Below are 16,545 nucleotides of genomic sequence, written 5' to 3' on the forward strand. Positions count from 1 at the left end.
ACATATCATTTAGGACCGTATATAGTCACAAAAAAACACTCCTTAAACCAGTTATACATTATTAAATGTGATTGTAATTTCCCACATGAATTCTTGTAAATATCCATTCACCCCCAGCCTTTTAGGATTGCCGTATGCTAGTTTTAAAAAAAGAGGTCTTTGTTTTACCCACTTAAGCAAGAGAGAGACCCCTGGCCACACATCTCTTGTCCATCATTGCTGCTGTCATAAGCCAATATTAATCAACAGCTGTCCGGTATTCACCACCCAAAAAAAAAAGGATCAAGTGGCAGTGTGACAACATTCAGTCTCCCGCTTTCTTTCTTTCTCGATTCCCATTTCCTTTTCACTGACTGAATCTATAGCCGAGTGGACAAAACCTCAGGAATTAAAAGCGGTTTACAGCATTCATGCTCAAAAAAAAAAAAAAAAGAACATATTGACACAAAAACATCTATACTGAAATAAATAATTATTTAATCTCTGATGGCGGGGTTTTGAAGGCTGCTGCAAGTTTATAATAGTCTCTTTATTTCTTTCTTTATGGCCCAAAGCGCACAGAAATAATACATTTCAAAATGTGTCTGATATAAAAAGATGTCGCTATACTCAATTTGTACAGTATTATTGATCGCAGTTTTACACGCAGCCTCTAAAACACATAGGGGCAACATAAAAGAAGTGTGTATTGCCCAGTTTTATTTCCAGTTTTGTTGTGTTAAATGAAGCTATAGACCACTGGTAAAAACAAATAACACCTCATTTCCCTCAATGCACTGGAGAAAAAAAATACTTTAAAAGGTAATATATTACATGTCATATACATTCAAATACATCGTGGTGAGACATCACAAGTAAAAGTCCAAAGTATACCTCAGTTTTTAACACATGATGTGAATTTGTCCTCAACTGCATTTTTGTATTATAGATTTTTGTGTTATATGTTGCTTAATGCTACTAGGTTCATTCTCAAGGTGTCAAGATTGACCTGGGCTGTGTGAGACGAACTAAATAGACGCCTGGTTGACGAGTGCTTGCTTGAGTGGTTAAAAAAATGTCTGCAACTCTATTTTACAAATATTTTTTTTTTTTGTTCACTTATAAGAGAGAAAAATCACACTGGAAAAGACTGAATCTTTCTAGTGCACTTGTGTCAAGTGCCAGTGCTGTTAAAGCTTCAAATCTAGTCATACTTTGCATTTGACTGGGTGCACAATAACTTGATTATTTTTTATGCTTTTAACTAAAGTTTACATCAGTTTTTATGTGTTTGCAAGGGTCCACATACAGTGCATGTTGTGTAGGGTTGTCAAAAAATTTACTTCAAATTAAATTGTTAGTGAATTTTTAAAAACGCCCATTCTACTGGGATCATCATATATATTGTATGCTCATAGACTGATCAGCTGATAGACACGGCTTTCCAACACAATCCCATGGCAATTCGTAACATTTTTCATTTAGTGGATAATTCGTATGAATTCGTATGATCTCATTCATACAGTTTAGTATGATTTGCTCATCCCCCCCCCCTTCCCCCATGACAGTTGGGTTGGGGATGGTGTTGGTTGCCATGCCTCCTTTTTAAAATTGTCCATTTTCGTACAACTAAACTCAAATGAATTTGTACAAATTAAGCTACCTAAACGGACAAAACATAAAATACTGGCTTTTCTCGTTAGATCTCATTCGTACAAATTAGTACGATTTGCTTATCCCCCCAATAATGGTTGGGTTTAGGGGCGGCATTGGGGTGCCACGCCTTATTTTTAAAATCGTACATTTTCATATGACTGAACTCAATGATTCGTACAAATTAGCTACTAAAAGGACAAAATGTAAAATACTTAGTTTTTTTCGGAGAGCTCATTCGTACAATTTTAGTACGATTTGCTTATCCCCTAATGAGGTTGGGTTTAGGGGTGGTGTTTGGTGCCACGCCTCCTTTTAATAAAATCGTATATTTTGGTACGAGTGAACTTGTACAAATTCGTATGATACTGCAAAGTGGTAAAAATACTTACATTTACTTGTGAGATCGAAACTGGGCTTTCAAGTAACCCTAGTGTAACAAATTTATTGTTTTGCCATCCTTACCACTACCCCAACATTACAGGGCTGCTTTTTTTTAAAAGTATCTGGATGCAGCCTAATGATGCAAGCTGTTATTGCATAACTCGGAGATGCGTCGGTATGGTATCGCGGCTAAAAGTGAAGAATGGGGGGGTTGTTAGTCGGTATCGCGGCTGAAAGTGAAGAGCGGTGGCGTGGGTGCTGAGGTGTTGGGGGGTATTGATATCGCGGCTGAAATTGAAGACTGGGGGGTTGTTGGTATCGCGGCTGAAAGTGAAGAACGGGGTGGGGGGTTGGACTACGATATGACGGGGGGGTGGTGGAGGGTTATTGGCGCAGGCCCATGATAATGTCTCTGGGGCCCCCCTAAATGTATTGGCCTTTCAAATCGTCCGAACGAAAATTTTATGATAAATAATCAAATTAATATTTCCTAACCCTGCACCTGAACCTACCCACAATTATCGGCGGCATGACCACATTATACTAAAACACACCAATATATAAAAAAGTAATGAACTGCAGTCACATTGAGACAAAAACAACTACAAAATGAGGACAGTAAAAACAGGATTCCCACATTGAAGACTGCTAGTGTGAGGGAATTAATAGATATCCAATTCAAACGAGTGCAACGACATATCTGAAGTTCTTCAAAATTTTAAGATAAAAGAATTCAGAAACTGGATCAAGATGAATATTTCTAGTGCAAATGTGTAAAGTGCGGTTGTTTGTGCACACTGTCTAATAGAGCAGTGTTTCTCAACCACGTTCCTGAAGGACCACCAGCTCTGCACATTTCCATGTCTCCTTAACCAAACACACCTGATTTAGATCATCAGCTCATTAGCAGAGACTGAACGACCTGTAATGGGTGTGACAGACAAAGGAGACCAAAAAATGCAGTGTTGGTGGCCCTCCAGGAACATGGTTGAGAAACACTGTAATAGAGGATACTTTGAATGACTGTGTATGCTAACATACCACATGTATACTTTTGCGCTTTGAAAACAAAAACATTTCAGTTTTTTACACGTTTATAAGGATCGGTGTACAGTGTGACTCAAATTTTGCAATCAGAACACTGCGCAGTGCCTGATTTTTGCACTTTTTAATTGTTTGCTTTAGTTTGTCCACAAGACGACAACACCGAACCAGGCCATTGTTAATAGGGATATATAACCCAAAAATAAAAATTTACTCACTATTTACTTACCCTCAAGTGGTTCCAAACGTTCATGAGCCTATTTCTTCTGTTGAACACAAAAGATATTTTGAAGTAAAGCTGAAAACCTGTAACCATTGACTTTCATAGTTATCATTGAATCAATGGCTAAAGGTTTCAGGCTTTTTTCAAAATATCTGTTGCGTTCAACAAGAAAGAAACAATTGTGTTTACCAAGAAAACAAAGTAAAGGGTGAGTAAATGATGACAGAATTTTCATTTTGGTTGAACTATCCATTTAAAAAAATTGAACATAAAGATGTTGACTTAGTGCTTATGTTGAGTTATTAAATGTTGATTGTGACTCTATTTTGGGTAAATTTCATGTACTATTTTCAAGTACAATGTCATGTTTTTGGGCAGCATGGTGGCTCAGTGGTTAGCACTGTCAGTTCACAGCAAGAAGGTTGCTGGTTTGAGTCCCGGCTGGGTCAGTTGGCATTTCTGTGTGGATTTTGCATGTTGTCCCTGTTTTGGTGTGGGTTTCCTCGGGGTGCTCCGGTTTCCCCCACAGTCCAAAGACATGCTCTGTGAATTTAATAAACTAAATTGTCCATAGTGTGTGAAAGAGGTTGGTGTTTCCCAATGGTGGGTGGCGATTGAAAGGGCATACGCTGTGTAAAACAAATGCAGCAATAGTTGGCGGTTCACTCCGCTGTGTCAACCTCTGAAATAGAAACTAAGGCGCAGGAAAATTAATGAATGTCATTTTTTTGTCACTTTTTTTTTAGAGAGAGAACGCAAGTGTTTGCACACACCATCAGACAGAGTATGTTGAAAGGCTGTGCATGTGACCGTGTAAAATAAATTGAAGTATACTTTGGGCCAAGTTGACAATAACAAAAAAAAGTGTTTCATAAAAAAGTACAAATATTCCTGACATGCTCTTTGATCTTTACATGTAGCACTGGACACACTAAAACACATAAAATATATACAGCACAGCTTAATGGTGTGTGTCCAACACCATCTCCTGGCAATTTGTAACTTGTTGATTTTGTGGCTAATTTGTACATTCTCATTGTACACCTTAGTATGATTTGCCCATCGTATAATGAGGGGTAGGGTTTGTGGGACAATCCATTAAATACAGTTGAAGTCAGAATTGATAGCTCTTTCTGTATATTTTTTTTTTCCCCCAATTTCTGTTTAACAGAAATATTTTTTTCAACACATTTCTTAACCTAATAATTGTAATAACTAACTTTCAATAACTGATTTCTTTTATCTTTGCCATGATGACAGCACATAATATTTTACTAGATATTTCTCAAGATACTAGTATTCAGCTTAAAGTGCAAATTAAGGGCTTAAAGGCATCGTATAATAAGGGTTTGTTCTGTAGACAATCGAAAAACAAAATATTGTATAAGAGGTCTAAAAATATTGACCTTAAAATGATTATAAACAAAATAAAAACTGCTTTTATTCTATCTGAAATAAAAATCAGACTTTCTCCAGAAGAAAAAATATTATAGGAAATACTGTGAAAAATTCCTTGCTCTGTTAAACATAATTTGGGAAATATTTGAAAAAGGCCGAATAATTTTGACTTCAACTGTAGTTACATTTCCTCATGAGATCGGGCTGGTGTATCTAATTCCAGTTGAATTCACAACATGCCACCATACAAAAAAAAAGAAGCCAAACCAGTTGTTCCTTTTCGCCGTGTGTCCAGCTACAACAAAACGGCTCTTTTGTGAAATCCAGGGCTCTCGCTCGGTCAAACGGCGCACTGTGCCTGTTAAGTTCCACAACAGTTGTCCATGACAGGTGCTGAAAGCAATATAGATAGAGTCAAGCGGCTTCAAATAACCCAGAGATGATCGGGAATGCTGCTCTCTCGTCAAAACATCTCAGTTCTGGTCAAAAAAAAAAAAGTCTTCATTTACTTTTTTGCCATTTTGGCTCTCAAATGTCCTCCTGAAGGAACCTAGTCCATATTTAAACCTGATTTGGGTCAGTTTTTGCTGAAGTTTGGGGGAGGGATTGAGCAGCTGTTAGTCACACCAATACAGTACGTTTGCTCCTCTCAATGGAGAGTTTTGTTTTTTTTACTCCACTTTCAGCTTAGGATGGTCCCGCTGCAGAGCTTGTAGCGCCGAGCTGCAAGTGAGATGAGAATCTGTTACAGAAAAGCCAAAGAAAGACAAGCCAGCGGAGAAAAAGAAGTGGCCGCAGGGCTTTAAAACCAGTACAAGTCCTTGCTCTTATCTTGGCTCTGTAGACCTGAGAGAAAGACGGAATAGGGAGAGAAAAAAAGCATAAGGAAACGAAGAGAGAAAATAAGCAACAAATACACAGAGAGAAGTGAAGGCTGGAAGCAAAGAAAGCCTAAAGACGAAGATGTGAAAATCAATATCAGAAGAGCAAAGGTGAAAAACCTTGAAGGTAACTAGAAAAAAGTGAGAATAAATTGGCAAATTGATCATGCAGAGTGCTACAAGAAGCTCTCAGACGGTATTATGTTTTACATTATATGCTTGGCTTTTTTTATTCTAAGAATTTAACCTCTGGTGGCTTTGAAAAGTCATGTAAAAATGTCACTGCATTAGAGAACAAAGAATTAAACGAAGTGGCATTTGCTAACAAATCGTGCTAAAGATGATTTTTCTTTCTCAGAAATCACTCATTTTCTGTCTTCTTTCATCAAGTTTTTTTTTTTTTTTTTTTAAGAAATTAAGTTTTATTCTCAGGATAAATGAAATATCAGACTTCAATTTGTAAGTGATTTAGAAAAAAAGAACAATCTAGATCAGGGGTGCCCAAACTTTTTTTCGTATAAAGGGCCAAAAGCCAAATTTATTTGAGAGCCATTGGCCAAAGGTAAATATACCAATCTATATCACATTAAAGTTGCCATGGGTTATTTCCTAATTTATTTAGTAAGATTTAGAAGTAAATAGAAAACATTACTTTAAATCATATTAACTAATGCAGTATAACATTTAAAATTATAACTTATTGCAATAACAACATACACATCACAGTGGAGTTCAATGCTGAGTATACCAGCAGAATCTGCCTTTGCTTTGATTTTTCCTTTATCTGTCGGGTGTCAGTATGTACATTTTAACTTAAATCTGATTAATTTACGCCATTTAATTGAATTTTTTTTTTATTTCAGTTAGCTTTTAACAATAAAACAAACAAAAAAAAAGATTACATTTAGATTTGAAATCTCCATCTCCATCATTCATCCTCTCTTCTCAGATGGGATGGCAGGCCAAATCAAAGGTTACTGTGAGACAACTTTGGCCAGCGGGCCTTAGTTTGGGCATCCCTGATCTAGATGTTTCCCTGAAGTCTCCTGAATCTGTCCACTACTTGTTTGCCTTTTTTTGTTTAAAAATGTATAACAGCATCAGACAAAATTAATTTAAGCAAATCAGCAACTAAATTGATAAAACACTATGTTAAATATGTTATTGATTTATTACGGTTTCATATAATTGCTGTTCTTTTAAACTTTTCATTCATCATGATAATAAAATGTATCGCATTTTGCACAAAAATATTAAGTAAAACAACAGTTTTCAGCATTGCTAGTAAAATAAAGGTTTGTTGACCAACAAATAAATCTGAAACTAAAATCTCTGATGGTGAAAATTGAAGAAATGACAACAAATAATTCAGCTCTTCATCACAAGAAAATATGTAAATTAAGATTTATCTAGGATTTTAAAATATATTGAAATAGAAAATTAGTAAAATTGTAATATTTTACTCTTATTGTTCTGTATTTCCAATCAAATGTTTTGCTTCCAATGTAATTTCAGTCCCACTTTATAATAAAGTTTCAATTGGTTAAAGCTAGTTAATGTATTCACTAACATGAACTAATAATGAACAATAATTGTGCATTTGTTATTCATAATTTAACATTTACCAATGCGTGATTAAAATCTGAATTCATGCTTGTTAACTTTAGCACTAACATGAACAAACAGTTAATGACTTTATTTCCATTACCTAACGATGAATGTCTAAATACTGTAATGAGGGTATTGATTAGTTTAGTTATCTTAGTAAAAAATAATGAACTAATTACAACTTTAACCAACTACATTTTTAAAAATTTACTAATTTCTTTGGTCACATTTTATTTTGATGGTCTGTTTGTTGAATTTAAGTTCCATTGCATCTATATGCCAATAAATTTTCATTAGATTATAAGTAGACTGTTAGGTTGGGGTTAGGGTTAGTGTAAGTACATTGACCTGTAGTTGCTAAGTTTCTTATAGTCAGTTAAATGTCTGTTGAAGGAGCAGTATCAACAGATATTAAGCAGACAGTCTACTAATACTCAAATGGACCATCAAAATAAAGTGTTACATTACTTTTACATTAACTAATACAACCATATTGTAAAGTCCTACCGCAGTGTGCCAATTATAAATTAATGATCAGGGGGGTCAGTTGTTTTAGTTTGTTCCTGTAATGCATGCTTCCGTCATTTATGTGTTTATTTTTAGTTAGATCTAGTTTATTAATAATTCGTATTTAAGTTTGTAATCTGACCTACAGTATTCTCTGATTAGCCATTTCAGATGTTAGTGTACGTTAAACCAACAACTAATTTGATTTTACCATCAGGCTAAATATAGAAACAAACACCTATTTTACGAGAAAACAAAGTCTTTGTGAACGCAATGTCTATTGGTGCTTTAGATCTAACAATTTGAGACTTTTTTTCTTGAATAGACTGATTGCCGCGATTGTGTTCACAATGGTTTGAACCGTTAAAGGGGTGGACAAATGTATTTTTATAATTATTAACATTATTATTTAATTTACAGATCAGAGTCAAATATTTCTCGGTATTAAAGGACTGACCACCCCCATACATCTTGTTCTGACATCCTTCAGGGGGATTAAGCATTAATTGATCTCCCCCCACCCAAACCCCTCTGTAATTCGCACACTGTCTTACTGTATTTTCCAAAAGTAAATGCCATTCGGTTTAACATTTAGTTTTCAAATGCATTCATTTTCTCATGTGCATAAACACTAGTACAGCATTTATTAATCATAGTTCAACGTTTACTAGTGCATTACTAAATCCAAATGCTTGTTAACATTAGTTAATGCACTAACATGAAAAAACAATGAAAGACTTGCTAACAATGAATAAATACTGCAATAATTGTATCGTTCACTGCTTGTTCATGTTAGTAAATACATTAACTACTGCAAAACAAACTTATTGCAAAGTTTTACCGTTTCTCCCTGAAGTAAATGCCATTTGGTTTAACATTCAGTTTTTAAATGCAGTAACATCCATTATTTTCTTAAGTCTATCTCATGTACATAAATACTAGTACAGCATTTATTACTAATCATAGTTCAACGTTTACTAGTGCATTACAAAAATGCTTGTTAACATTAGTTAATGCACTAACATGAACAAACAATGAAAGACTTCCTAACGATGAATGAATACTGTAATAAATTTATATATAGTTCACTGCTTGTTTATTTTAGTAAATACATTAACTAATACAACATTATTGCAAATCTTATCGTATTTTCCCTAAAGTAAATGGCGCTCGGTTTAACATTTATTTTTCAAATGCAGTAACATCCATTCTTTTCTTAAGTCTATCTGCATAAATACTAGTACAGCATTTATTACTAATCATAGTTCAACGTTTACTAATGCATTACTAAAATCCTTGTTAATGTTAGTTAATGCACTAACATGAACAAATAATAAAAGACTTTCTAACAATGAATAAATACTGTAATAATTGTATCGTTTACCGCTTGTTCATGTTAGTAAATACATTAACTACTGTAATACAACCTTATTGAAAAGTCTTACCATATTTTACCTAAAGAACAGTTGAAGTCTAAATTATTAGCCCTCTTGAATTATTATTATTATTATTATTATTATTATTATTATTATTATTTCTCCAAGTTTTGTTTAATGGAAGTCATTTTTTTAACACATTTCCAAACATAATAGTTTTAATAACTGATTTCTTTTGTCTTTGCCATGATGACAGTACATAATCTTGTACTAGATATTTTTTAAGATGCTAGTATTCAGCTTAAAGGGCAATTTAAAGGCTTAACTAGGTTAATTAGTCAAGTTACAGTAATTAGGCAAGTCACTGTATAACAGTGATTTGTTCTATAGACGATCAAAAACAAATATTGCTTAAGTGGGGCTACTAATATTGTCCTTTAAAATAACTTAAAAATGATTCTAGCCAAAATAAAACAAATAAGACTTTATCTAGAAAAGTGTATATATATATTATAGGAAATATTGTGAAAAATTCCTTGCTCTGTTAATCATCATTTGGGAAATATTTGACTTTTATCTGTAAATGCCATTCACTTTAATATTTAGTTCAAGTCTACCTCACGTGCATTAACACTCGCTGTGTGTAAGCTTCACGTTCACACCTGTATCCATGTTCAGACTCATATCAGAGCTGGTCGCTGTAAAAGCTCCGGTCCATCCCGAGCTGCCTGCTTCGCTCTTGCTGATGTCACAGGGTGAGGATCCCGGTGCAGGCACCGTTGCGGAAGGAAGTCTATGCGGCCGAACTGAGGGCACGAGCAGTGAGCTGTAACGGGGGTCAAAATGCGTCCCGTACATGTCATGCACGGAGGGCCGGGGGTAAGTGGACCCTTGAGTGCCGATGGCTCCGCTGAGCGAGTATGGGTGATGGTGGTGGGATGGGTGCCAGGGCTCTGGGGTGGTTTGGTGAAGGTGGCTGTGTAGAGATGCGCTGGAGTACGGGTCTGTCGGGAAGGGAAGGTCTGTGTGGGATGAACCTAATGCGCTGCTGAGAGATGCTGCGACTGAGGGCTGATAAGCACTGTTCCAGAAGGAAGGAGGAAAACTTCTCTGGCTCATAGGGAATGATCCATCTGGGGAGGAACAGATTGATGTGTACAGTTGAAGTCAGAATTATTAGCCCTCCTGAATTTTTTTTTCTCCCGAATTTTTGTTTAAAGGAAAATAAGATTTTTTCAACACATTTCTAAACATAATAGTTTTAATAACTCATTTCTAATAACCGATTTATTTTATCTTTGCCATGATGACAGTAAATAATATTTGACTATATATTTTTCAAGACACTTCTATACAGCTTGAAGTGACATTTAAAGGCTTAACTAGGTTAATTAGGCAGGTTAGTGTAATTAAGCAAGTTATTGTATAATAGTGGTTTCTGTAGACTATCCAAAAAAATATTGCTTAAGGGGGCTAATAATTTTGACCCTAAAATGATAAAAAATAAAAAAAAACTGCTTTTATTCTAGCTGAAATAAAACTTTCAAACTTAATCAATTTGTGTTGCGACAACATGTAGGAATTGTGTTGAATCCAGCATCTTTCACAGTGCAGCAGTATATAAATGCTATGATAAGTCTGTTGCTAAGTGTGAATTATTATTATTATGTTCTCTGTGTTAATGTACTTTTATATAGATGTGTTTGATTCAAGTGAACAGAAGGTTTGGTTTAAATGAAATGTACACTGTAAAAATTAGGTTTTACATTTACATTCAGTCGTTAATTCAGTTTTGTTCAAAGTGACTTGCATTTTAAAATCAAAATCTTAAACGATGCAAATAATACAACATCAAGGCAGCATTTATTAAATGTAAAAAATAGTTCAATATTTATTACAATTTTAAATAACGGCTTTCTTAGTAGTTAGTAGTTTCGAATGAAATTATTACTCCAGTCATTATTGATTTCATTACTAGTACAATTAATAACAATAATAATAATTATGATTATTTCTGTGATTTCTGAAGGATCATGTGACTCTGAAGACTGGAGTAATGAAGCAGAAAATTCATCATTAAAATCACTGGAATAAATTTTTTAATTAAATGATAAACTACTTTTGAACAGTTATTTTACAGTGCAATAACATTTCACAATGTTACAATCTGTAATGTATTTCTGATTAAATAAATCATTAATTTATTTTTATTTATTTAACTTGCATAACCTTCAAATATAAGGGCAAAACTAAATAAATTTAAATAAAATAAGTTTATGCATAAAGTAAGTTACATTAATTAAATGACTAAAAATTATATATTATTAAACATTTTTTAAAATAAATTCATATTCTAATTTGGTACCCATTTTCAAAAGAAGAGCCGTGTAATCAAAAACGATGCAAGCTATATTAATTACATTTATTGTAAAAATAAGTTCTTAATTCCATTACTATGCATGCACCTTAAAAACATATCAATTTTGAAACAATGCAACTAAATTAATAAAATAATGCTGTTGTCATAATAATAATAATAATACAGATGAATTAAACTGATTAATGTCCAATTTATTAAAGTCCTAATTTAACTACTTTCCATTTGCTCTTTAATCTCTATCTATTAATCTGAAAACCACACAAAAACATAAAGGGTTAAAGGTGATCCCTGTTGTCTTTATGTGAGGGAAAGATATGTTAATTCTAGTATAAATGATTTGGTCACACTTTACAATAAGGTTTCATTAGTTAATGTAGTTGAAGTCAGAATTGTTAGCCCCCCTTTGAATTTTTATTTCTTTTTTAAATATTTCCCAAATGATGTTTAACAGAGCAAGGACATTTTCACAGTATTTTCTTCTGGAGAAAGTCTTGTTTAATTTAGACTAGAATCAAAGCAGTTAATAATTTTTTCAACACCATTTTAAGGTCAAAATTATTAGCCCCTTTAAGCTAAATGTATTTTTGATAGTCTACAGAACAAACCATCGTTATACAATAACTTGCCTAATTGCCCTAACCTGCCTAGTTAACCTAATTAACCTAGTTAAGCCTTTAAATGTCACTTTAAGCTGTATAGAAGTGTCTAAAAATATCTAGTCAAATATTATTTACTGTCCTCATGGCAAAGATAAAATAAATCAGTGTTATAAGAGATGAGTTATAAAAACTATTGTTTAGAAATGTGTTGGAAAAATCTTCTCTCCGTTAAACAGAAATTGGGAAAAAAAATAAACAGGCGAGCTAATAATTTGGGGGGGCTAATAATTCTGACTTCAATTGTATTTATTAACATGAACTAATTATAAACAACACTCATTTATTAATCATAGCTCAACATTTACTAATGAATTATTAGCATCCAAATTTATGCTTGTTAAGATTAATGCATGTTAACATGAACTAACAATGAACAACTGTATTTTCATTACCTAACATTAATTAACATGAACAAATACTGTAATAAATGTATTATTCATTGTTTATTCATGTTAGTAAATGCATTAACTACAACCTTATTGTAAAGTGTTACCAAATGATTATTGGGTTGCATCAGAGTCTCACCTCTCCAGGATGCTGCGCCTCTTGCCGTCTTGCTGTTTGTAGATCCAGGTGCGTAACTACTAGACTGACTTAAAGCACGACTGAAATGTTCATCCACCACCGAACTGATGTCCCCTTGAAAATAGGTGAAAAGCACACATCTGGAGCTGATGTACTCCGCCTCCGGCGGGTGATCTTTCTCCCGGCCACAGTCTTCCTCTTTTATGGGTGGCCCGGAGAGATTGGAAAAAGAAGAGCTGCTCCCACTCACTGTTTCTGGAGATTCTTGCATTTTCGAGTAAAATGCCAGTTTCTGAAAAGATGAAAATAGAGGATCAATTAATTTACTTTCATCTCTGATTGCAGTGTGATGCATGAGTACACTTGTGGTGTCATAATTTTTGCTGTTTAAACAAAAGTGAATATGCTTGTAAACCATATAAAAATCTGCATGTAAGTGTAAAACACATATTGCATTTATGCACAACGTAAATATAGGACATAATAAGTTAATTTGTATTATTAAAGATAGGCTTGTTGCAAACAATTATAATTAAATAATAATAATAATAATAATAATAATAATAAATAAACATTTAATAAAAAATAAAGCTTGAATTAATCTTATTAATCTTTTAAATAATTTTATTATTAAGTATAGGCTTGGGGTAAACACAAAAATGTAAATAAGGATGGTGATAATAATAATAAATTATTTTAAAAAATTAAATAAATATATAAAAACGAACAAAATGTATATGAAAAGTTAAATTGATTGTATTATTAACCTTATTAATAATCTTATTGTTAAGGATAGGCTTTGGGTAAACAAAAAAAAATATATAAATGATGATGATGATAATAATAATAATAATTAATTAATTAATTAAAATTTAATAAATATATAAAAATGAACAAAATATATATGAAAGCCTAAATTAATCTTATTATTAATATTATTAATAATCGTATTGTTAAGGATTGGCTTAGGGTAAACACAAAAAATTATAATAAAAATCATATATTAATTTTAAAAATATTAAATAAGTGAATAAAAGCTAACAAAGTGTGTGTGTGTGTGTGTATATATATGTAAATATATAAATAAATAAATATATATAACTAACAATATATATGAAAGCGTAAAATAATTATTTTATTAATATAATTAATAATCACATTATTAAGGATAGCTTCGGGGTAAACACATGTAAATAATAATATTAATTAATTAAATTATTAATTCATAAATATATAAAAACAAACAATATATAAGTAAGGGTACATTAATCTTATTAATATTATTAACAATTTTTATGTTAAGATAGGCTTTGGGTAAACACAAAAATAATGATAAAAATAATAAATTAATAAATATTAAATAAATAAGTAAATAAAAGCTAACAATATATATATATATATATATATATATATATATATATATATATATATATATATATTATATATATATATATATATATATATATATATATATATATATATATATATATATATGAGAGCTTAAATTAATCTTATTATTAATGATCTTATTAATAATCTTATTTTAAAGGATGGGCTTAGGGTAAACATCAAAAAATAAATAATGATTTTTTTTATTAATTAATAAAAATTAAATAAGTAAATAAAAACCAACAAAGTATATATAAAAGCTTAAATTAATTATAAATATTATTAGTATTATAATCGTATTATTCAAGACAAGATTGGGGTAAACACACACAAAAAAGCTGATAATACGATTTGTCAATCAATAAATATTAAATAAGTAAAAAAAAACTAACAAAGTATATATAAAAGCTTAAATTATTATTTTTTTTTTAATAAAAATTAATCTTATTATTAATATTAGAATCGTATAATTAAGTATAGGCTTGGGGTAAACCCAAAGCAACAACAACAACAACAATAATAATAATTTAATTAGTACAAATTTTATAAATATATAAAAACTAACAAAATATATAAAAGATTATTTTTTGTATATAATATTACTATATAATTACTAATAATAGAGATTAATCATTTTCAAAGTTGCTTATTTTAAACAAAACCTGTGCACATTTAATTTATGCAAAATATATGCATGTTAATTGCGAAATAATGAACATTTCTTTCTTTAACAACAACAACAAGCAGTAATGATTGCAAAACTATTTCAAGGCTGTTAACAATTTCGTGAAGATAAAATGAAGGCGCAACAAGTCGCTGAGACAAAGTTTTAGGCACAAATCCAACAGAATCAGAACAAACGAAACACAAAGTACTGTAAAGGAAAAATGAAATAGCTACTTTACTTTATATAGTAAACATACCTGATGGTGATAAGGTGTGTATGCGGCGGCAAAATACGGCTGAGGTGGACCATAAACTTGATACATGACATCCAAGCAGCTCATGGCGAAGACAGCTGTTATATCACGTATAAAAACTTATTAGTTGAATGAAAGGTCGCTTCATTTGAAATAAAGCGCTGGGTCAGCGTCTAGAGACAGAAAATAAAGCTCCGCGTCGGGTCCGGCTGAAGCGCACTGAGCACCTTTTATGTTCTGTACTCTGTCTTTAGGCACGAGGATGATTCGGAGATTCGCTTCTTTCTAAAGGAGTCGACTCATTTGAATAATCACTCTAAGTTTTTCCACAAGTCCTCGTGCACTCGCTGTATGAAGATTCTTGATTTGAGTTAATTAAGTATACGTATTGAATTACCTCAGAACAAGACAATTTTTGCACTGCACAACAAAATTTTAGTATATTTTAGTGTATATAATGTATTTTAGTCTCAATTTAGATTACTGGTAAACACAATAATAATGTGTCGTTTAACATAGTGTTTTGGTGTAATCTTTAAAATATATTCGTTAAATATGCAATATTGCCTTGTGTTTCTTACCTCATTGTATTTATTTTGAAGTTAATTCACGTCATCGCGTGACTAAACACGGCGCGTGAATCGCTTAAATGAATCATTTCAAATGAACAACGACTCCGCGATTCACGTTTCATTGACACGAGGCGTTATTTACCTACAGAATCTCTACATCACTATAATTTTTGTGTTCCTATGTTAATAATCATCATTTTGATTTTTAGTTTACAATATTTAAAGAGACAGTTCAACCAAAATTCGTTTGGATTTGAATACAAGTTCATAATAGCTATTTTGAGGGATATTCCCTGCCTGAGATGTGCTGTAAATATACCCTCAGGCCAATCCAAGATGATTTTTCCCCTTCAGTAGAACATTAAACAATATTTTCAGATGAAACATGGTCCCTGGTGATTTCATAAAATACAAGTCAATTGTGACCTGCACTTTTAGAGTAATAACCAACACAAAACCATATGCAGGCAACACGATATTAATACATTTGACTCCTGGTGATACAGAGTTCTTATAAAGCAAAATGATCAGTCTTTACAAGAAAGTGAACATTATGCATTCATTCATTTTCCTTCAGCTTAATCCCTTTATACATCAGGGGTCATCACAGTGGAATGAACCGCCAACTTGTCCTCCATATGTTTTACACAGTGGATGCTTTTCCAGCTGCAACCCAGTACTGTGAAACACCCACACTCATACAGTATGGCCAATTTCGCTTATTCAATTCACCTATACTGCATGTCTTTGGACTGTGGGGGAAACCGGAGCACTCGGAGGAAACTCACGCCAACATGGGGAGAACATGCAAACTCCACACAGAATGGCAAATGGCCCAGCCGGGACTCGAACCAGCGACTTTCTTACTGTGTGGCAACAGTGTAAACCACTGAGCCACCGTGTTTCCTATGTGGACATTATTTACAACATTTATTTCCACAGACTCTGCAAGCAATCCCGAGTGTTGTAATAAATGCAAACTTCCACATATATTTTACAGTATTGCACATACAAAGTAAACATTCAATTATTCCTACATAAGTGTTC

General features: G+C 32.5%; 1 protein-coding gene across 2 annotated transcripts; it reads right to left on the reverse strand.

Moving 5' to 3' along the window:
• Positions 1-2,097: 2,097 nt before the first annotated feature.
• On the reverse strand, positions 2,098-15,136 carry vgll2a (vestigial-like family member 2a). 2 transcript variants are annotated; one of them, XM_056445467.1, is made up of 4 exons: positions 14,930-15,136; positions 12,618-12,909; positions 9,716-10,186; positions 2,098-5,404 (listed from the first exon to the last, which is right to left on the reverse strand). In XM_056445467.1, exons 1-4 carry the CDS (start codon positions 15,011-15,013, stop codon positions 5,364-5,366), a joined length of 888 nt encoding a protein of 295 aa, XP_056301442.1. In that variant the 5' UTR covers positions 15,014-15,136; the 3' UTR covers positions 2,098-5,363. The 2 variants fall into 2 exon arrangements, with proteins under 2 accessions (XP_056301442.1, XP_056301441.1); XM_056445466.1 differs by having other exon boundaries at positions 2,098-5,527.
• Between the last annotated feature and the right edge of the window lie 1,409 nt (positions 15,137-16,545).

This window comes from Danio aesculapii, chromosome 20 (assembly GCF_903798145.1).
Source record: "Danio aesculapii chromosome 20, fDanAes4.1, whole genome shotgun sequence".
Lineage (NCBI taxonomy): Eukaryota > Metazoa > Chordata > Actinopteri > Cypriniformes > Danionidae > Danio > Danio aesculapii.

What these genes read in the sequence shown, in the direction of transcription:
- vgll2a (XM_056445466.1), bottom strand. Translation starts at nt 15,013, where the DNA reads ATGAGCTGCTTGGATGTCATGTATCAAGTTTATGGTCCACCTCAGCCG. An exon ending in AGGCGCAGCATCCTGGAGAG is followed by an intron (nt 10,187 to 12,617) that starts GTGAGACTCTGA and finishes GTTCCTCCCCAG; the next exon opens with ATGGATCATTCCCTATGAGC. An exon ending in GAGTCTGAACATGGATACAG is followed by an intron (nt 5,528 to 9,715) that starts GTGTGAACGTGA and finishes TCTTTCTCTCAG; the next exon opens with GTCTACAGAGCCAAGATAAG.